General features: G+C 44.4%; 1 protein-coding gene across 2 annotated transcripts in view; it reads left to right on the top strand.

Moving 5' to 3' along the window:
- The window catches only part of PWWP2A (PWWP domain containing 2A), a 47,041-nt gene continuing 40,061 nt past the window's right edge, over positions 1-6,980 (top strand). The window contains exon 1 of one of the 2 annotated variants that reach the window (XM_025200862.1): positions 1-97. In XM_025200862.1, coding sequence (XP_025056647.1) covers positions 81-97 — 17 coding nt within the window. In that variant the 5' untranslated portion in view covers positions 1-80. Of the gene's footprint in view, positions 98-4,413; positions 4,500-6,980 lie in introns of those variants that run through there. The other variant, XM_025200863.1, reaches the window with a different exon arrangement.

Raw genomic sequence — 6,980 nt, 5'->3', positions numbered from 1 at the left:
GGGTCACCCTGGATCACATCATCGAGGACGCGCTCGTGGTCTCGTTCCGCCTGGGAGAGAAGCTCTTCTCGGGGGTCCTCATGGACCTCTCCAAAAGGTGAGAGAGGGAGGGAGGTCGCGGACCCCCCGCCCCGTGTTAACCGCCGGCCGCTTTCCTTCCCGTGGGGAGGGTAAGTCTGGGGTCCGGCCCGGGGCACGCCCAGCCCCGCGGGAACGGGAGGCAGGCGGCTGGGATCCCTGGGCTTCTTCCTCGCTGTGGCCTGGAGGGAAGAATCGCTCCCTCTTCCCCGCTCCTTACTCCCTCCCCGTGTCGGGGGCCGGTCCTTGTCTCGTCCCCTGTAGCTCGTTTCCCTTGGACACAATGCCCTGATGCCAAGTGGCCGCCACTGCCTTATGCTGTGGCCTTGGGCTGAGTGGGAAGAAGTGAGGAGAGAGGCCCCCTTTCCTCCTGGTCCTCCTCCTAGCAGAATCAAAGCTGATCCAGGCTTGCCTCCTCCCTTCCCCCAGTTCTGTGCTGACAAAACGACTGGCCTGGTGGGAATGGGAGAAGAGCGAGACAGGAAGAAGGAAGAGCACATGGGCGCTCCCTCGAGCTCATTTGGGATTCATCTTGGGCCTTGGCTGTCCCTCCCTGCTGGCAGCAGGGACCCGGAGCTGCGGAGCTCCATCTGAGCCTGGCCAGATCTGGGATGTTCAGGCCCAGAGTTGGCTGGCATCTAAATAGCAGCTTGTGCTGCCCGGGCTACTTCATAGTCCATGCTGAAAGCACATTATCTTTCGGAGTGGAGACTATTGCAGCCCTAAAGTGTGATTACTAGTACTAATTGCTCCTTGTGTTTAGTTTATGGGGAGTGGCTCTTAATTACACTTAGGAAACAGGCTTTTTCTTTCAAGAAACTGTTGTCCACCATAAAGTAAATGTGGGCCTGAAGAGGAAAAATTGTGTGTGTATTTTTTGATAGCTTAGTTTCCAAAAGCTTTTACCTGTAGGAGAGCTGCACATCCTTCTAGGAGCAATAGTGGGAACATTTGGAAAATACTTAGGGAGATACTCCATCCTCTTCAGCGGTTGCATTTTAAAGATTTCAGCATCCTGGAGGTGTATGAGACCAATGAGGCTTTCTTATTGTCTTAAACTGAGTGACATGCAGAAAGTATACAGCATAAACCTTGAACGACAAAACTAAAAATGTTCTTAAGCTTTAATCCTCAAAGTTGTAGTGATGTAAGTAAATTAACTTTTAAAAATTGTCTTTTAAATGAGAAGGTGTAAATTGACACCTGTTCTGTAATTTTTGTAGTCTGAGGATTTTTAGTGCTCCTTAAAGAAAGTCACACTATCTCCCTTTCTTTAGTCTTGCCCTGAGCCTGGCTTTCTTCCTTCCTTCTCTTTTGGAACAAGGTATTTAAAGACCCTAAATATAAATTCCATGAACAAGTTAGCAACATCTTGGGGGCGGTGTTTGAGGGGGAGAGGGGAAATCACAGGAGTGAGTTCTGCAATTCTCAGTTTAAGCGTATAGCAGTTGAAAGAGATGTACCTACATTTTCATTGTAATTTGCTTTGAAGGTGATCTGCAAATATGCACATTTGGTATAATTTAAAAAAAAATGAAACAAACCTCCTCAAGCAGGTGAAGGGGATGTTCAATCATGTCTTTTTCTTTTGTAGGTCTGAAGTCCAGACCCTCAGAATCTCTCTTTCTCACTCAGTTCAGTCCCTTGTGCTATGTGGGTGACAGCACTTGCCTTTAAATGACTCTGGATTCTGTATGTATGAGTAAGGAAAATCCTGACTCTTTCTCCTCCTACAAAATTATGTCTTATTAAGCACCTATATTTGTCCCCTCACAGCAGTGTGACTGGGGATTCCCTGTGCATCACTGAGGATCCTCTGTTGAATATCCCTGTGAAGCACATGGCCCTGCATGTGGAAGTGGTTGTGCTAACTAGGAGGGGCCCCTCCTTTGTTCCCTTGCATTGTGCTCTCAGTTGAGGCATGCTTCCTAGATTGCCCTGTGAACTTTATTTGAATAGTAGAGGGAGATTCTCATTGCAGAGAAACTGGAACAGGTAGTACAACCAAGCATTGCATTACTTGCATGTAAGCTTCTGAGGAGATGATAATGCCTTTTTGTCTTGCTTCTCTTGATACAAATCCCAAACTATGGAGGGCTCCCCCTTGCCTTGGGAGTCATTGCTTGGACTCCTGTAAAATCAGCTAGTTTTGGAGGAGTTAGGGAGTAAGAATTTGGCTTACTAATGTACCAGCTCTGCAGTGTCTGGGGTAATGACACTGTTGAATGTGAGAGAGTGAGCGAAGGCCTGGGCTCATACCCAGAGGAAAGGAATGGTAAGTAAACTCTAGAAAGGCATGAAGAGCTTGTTTAAATGTTAGAAAAGCCTACATTACAGATGATAAAAGCTAATATTGTTGCATTAACTTGTATAGATCTTAAGGTGTAGACATGGCCTGTTTCTGCTTTTAGGCAGTTCTGTCAATTCAGAGGACTGTCATAATTGAACAGCGTTTCTATTTATGTATGCATATATTTTCCCCATTGCTCTTATCCGTAAAAGATAGCATGACTTAGTCAAAAGTTGTATACATTTTAATAAACTTTCCTCTCTTCTGTGGAACTCTTGTTTACTGAGAATTGCCTTCCATGAAGCACTCCTAATAATTATCCCAGAGGGGAAAAGGGAGAACCAACCAAAACCCTAACAAGCATGGATTAGCTTGAAATCATGGGAATTCCCTTGAGAGAGATTTAGCTGCGGGAGCCTGTCTCTAACCTGTTCATCCAGATATGTGGGAAAGTTTATATAAACATTCTCGGTGCAAATGTGGCTGCTTCGTTCAGCTTGTTACTTCTTTAGATTCTTAAACTTAGCTATGAAATCTGGATGAGTTTTAGAGCAAGATAGATTGGTCTGGCATTTTAAAAGATGACCAGCAGCATTGGTTACAGGTGCTAATACCTTGCACAGATTGCACTGGAGGAAAACTTTCTGCCCTGCATTGTGAACATTGATAGACTTCCATTTTTGGCAGAAGGCAATGAGGGTGCTGTTTACCTTATTAATGTATTGCAGAGAGTTTGAAGGATTAATGTGTGCTTTTAAAAAAAAAAAATACTGCAGGCAGGTTTATTGCCCTTCTAAGGTTGAGTGCTTTGTCACTCCTGTAACATGGGATGAAAGAACAACCAAAATGCCTTTAAGTGTTTCTCTGAAAGCTGCTTCTACTTCTCTTTCCACTATGCTAGCTTTTGTATTTGTTTCAGCAGATCCATGTGATGTCCATACTGGAACTTAAAGGAACTTATTTAAGACTGACAAGTTTTAAACAAACCAAAATCTTATTCTGCATTCTACTCTAAATAGTGTGTGTACCTAGTATTTATGTTCCTCATCACCAGGGATCCTGGTTTTCACTGATTTAAAAAACAAAACAAAAAAAAAACCCAACAAAATACAAACCCCAGTTTTTGGGTTAAAGTAACCCAAAATCCACATTTTTCCATGATTAAAATGAAACGAGAGCTAGAAGTGGCGTTTCACTTTGATCATGGAAAAATGTGGATTTTGAGTTACTTTTTAAACCCCAAAACTGGATCTTATTTTTTTTAATCTGAGAAAGCAGGGATCCTGGCTCATCACTAATAGAAGTGTCTCGTTTGTTATTGGATTTTATCTACACAACATCCTTGGGAGGTAAAGTAGTACTGCAAATGCTGTTATAACTGGTGATATGATGTACAGAATCAGCCCAGTAAGAAGTCTTGATGCTGGGCTGGGAGATGGAGCCCTGATCTTTGAAATTCCAGGCCTAACTAGTAGAAACTTTGTATCCATAGCCTGGTTTAAATTTTTAAGAAAAAATATTTTTGAACCTCTGCTACTGTTCAAGTGGGCCAATTCAAGAACATCACACTAGGGCTCACTTTCCTTTTGCTTGCTTTTTTTTTTTTTTTTTGTTAAAATGCTTGTCTGCCCTTCATTTTTAACATCATTATTTTCTTGTCTTCTCGAATGGTCAGAGGAAGGTCAGGCATGAGGGCTCTTCAGTGCAATGCAAGAGTGGTGAAGTTTTGCTAGTGCATGAGATGTGAAGCTCAGTCAGCATCAGAACAAGGAAACTAACTGCACAAAGTAAATGGGCTTAGTGAAATGTATAACACTTCAGTTATAGTAATGCATACCGCTTGTAAAATGGCAGGTAATTATCAATCGGATGTGCCTAAGTTAATGATAAGACGCCATGCTTAGGAAGTAGAGGTGCACTAATATATTGGTGCCATATTATCTTGGCACCAATAAAAGGAAAGTTAACCTTATCTGCTATTGTCTTTTTTTTTTGTCCGGTGTAGCCAATAATGTCACAAATAAATGTCTTCTAGCTGGGGGGTCCCCAGATGCTGTGTGCGTGCACGCAGCTGTATCAATGCATGTGGCTGGGAATGCAGCCAGGCAGCATAGAGAGCTGCATCCTGCAGGTAAGTCTGTGGAGGGGAAAGGGGGAGGGGGGGGGGAGTAGATTGAGGCCTGCGTGGTGAGGGAGGGCATGGGGCAGGGGTGGAGGCTGGGGGTGCTGCCCAGCCAGGGCAGTGAATGGGACCTGGGGCAGGGAGGAGGACAGAGCTGTTGGGGGCTCGTTCAGGGGGCACGGGTGGGTGGGGAATTGGAAGGGGAGGCAGCTCCCTGCTGCTGCCCTGGGGGAGGCATGGGGGGAGGGACATGTGCCCTCCCAGATTTGTGCACGGGGGGGAATGCGGGCTGCCCACTGTGGGCTTGGGGCTCTTTGCTCCTAGCGACCTTTTTGTCCTGGGGGCTCGGTGTTGGCCATGTATCCCCTGCCCTCCTAGCAGCGGTGGGGACATCAAGTTGTGTTCCCACTGTGGGCTTGGGGCTCTTTGCTCCTAGCGACCTTTTTGTCCTGGGGGCTCGGTGTTGGCCATGTATCCCCTGCCCTCCTAGCAGCGGTGGGGGCATCAAGTTGTGTTCCCACTGCTGGATGAGCAGGGGGCCGGTGGCAGATGCAGGGCACCTGGGGCAAAAGCAGCAGGGTGGAGAGCCCAGAGCCCACAGTGAGGGCAGATGTGGACTGCTCACCCCTCTCGGCTCTGCTCCGTTGAATAGCATGCCCCCATTTAAAAATGGTGGCGGCGGCACGTGAACTAAAGCTCATTTGACATGCTTAGTTGAAGCACCCCCACCACCATTTCTAAGAGCTGGGATGCTGATCCCCTGGATGAGCCTCCCACATCTCTGTCCCATTCCTTGCCCCAGGTCCTATTCATTGCCCTAGCTGGGCAGCACCCTCAGCCCCTGCTCCACTCTCTTCCTCACTGTGGAGGCCTCTGTCTGTCCCCTCCCCCATGCCCTTTCCCCTCCACAGATCTATCTGCAGGCCGATGCTTTCCACGCTGCCTGGCTGCATTCCTGTAAATCGGTTATTGGATCGGTATCGGCCAATATGGCTGGTTAATAATCAGCTGTCAGTAACGGCCAAGAAAATCTTTATCGGTGCACACCTATTAGAAGTTGCGTACAATTTTGTTGGTATGTGATAAGTTAATGCCATTTGCTGGCTCAGAACTGCTGCAAGGCTCACGTTGCACCTGGAAGAAGCAGACAATAGGGAAGTATCTGGGGAGCACATTGCTTTTAGTCATGGGAGACATTAGAAAATACTGTTTGTTTGTTTTGTTTTGTTTTTTTAGAACGCTACATCTAGTGAAAGATATACTGACCTGGGTCTTGATAGTCCTGCACTAGTTTTGTTTCCCTGTCCTCCTCCCTCCCCCCCCGCCTTGCTCTTTCCCCCTTCCCCAAAATCCCTAGGTACATGACACAAGTTTCAGTCTTGAATTTTATTTTCTTGCACATTTGAGACTAGAGTTCCTGGCTGTTCTATCATTTGGTGAAGCTTTGGTTTCTAGCCCTGGTAGGTTCTTAAAAATCACAAATCTGAAGTATGGAGCCTCCCTTTTTAAATTCTGTACTGTCATAGTACTTGAGAGAACAATTACAAGACCTAGAAGTAAGACGTTCCAAATCTAAAGAGTGAAAGCATAAATCTTCAGCAGTCTTGGATATTGTTTGGAAGCTCTATCTAGTTAAGGTTTTATTTCTGAACTAGAATGACTTTCAAACCAGCATTGTCAATTGTAACTTAATGAATTTAATTAATCCTCAGTGACTAAGTTTTGTAATGCTACAGTTGCAAAACTAGCTTTCTCTTAGCCTCTTAGAATTGTTCGTTGCTCCCACTACTGTAAGAGCTTCTGCAGTCCAGCAAGGTTTGAAAGCTGTTACAACTAAGCTAGTCTGAAGTCTAATTCAGGAAACATTTGTGTTCTTAAATTGTTTAAAATATCAGCATTCTTATTGGGTGTTTGTGACCCAGACCTGGCAGCCTGGTGTTAATGCACTGAGATTCAGAGTGAAACAGACAAATCCTTTTTAACAAATTCCAAAGAAAAATGTGGAAGAAAGTGTGTGTGGGGTGTTCTCAAAGTGGAAAGATTATGGGTGATAATCGGAGGTCCTGGTTTTCTCTTATTTAAAAAAAACAACAACAAAAAACCCCAATTTTCAGTTTAAAAAAAGTAACCCAAACCACATTTTTTGTGATCAGAATGAAACACCACTATATATAAATCTGTGTATTAGTGGCACTTCATTTTAATCATGGAAAAATTTGGATTTTAGGTTACTCTTTTTTAAACTGGAAATTAGAGATTATTTTTTATCAGAGAAAGCCAGGATCCCTGATGATAATTTTTAAAGGTCACTCTTAATGGACAGTGTCCATTGGCTACTGTCATTTTCTTTTTATTCACTCAACTTTATAACTTGTTTTTATTTAAAACTAGAGGTGGATTGATGGTCAGTTTCTTCAATATGGTCTCATCTGTTTAAAGGAACTATAGTACAAGTTAATATCACTTTTTAAATATTAAATAACTGAGGTT

This window comes from Alligator sinensis, unplaced genomic scaffold (assembly GCF_000455745.1).
Source record: "Alligator sinensis unplaced genomic scaffold, ASM45574v1 scaffold360_3, whole genome shotgun sequence".
Taxonomy (NCBI): domain Eukaryota; kingdom Metazoa; phylum Chordata; order Crocodylia; family Alligatoridae; genus Alligator; species Alligator sinensis.
The sequence above is the reverse complement of the archived record's forward strand: the minus strand, read 5'-3'. Positions and strand labels throughout refer to the sequence as shown.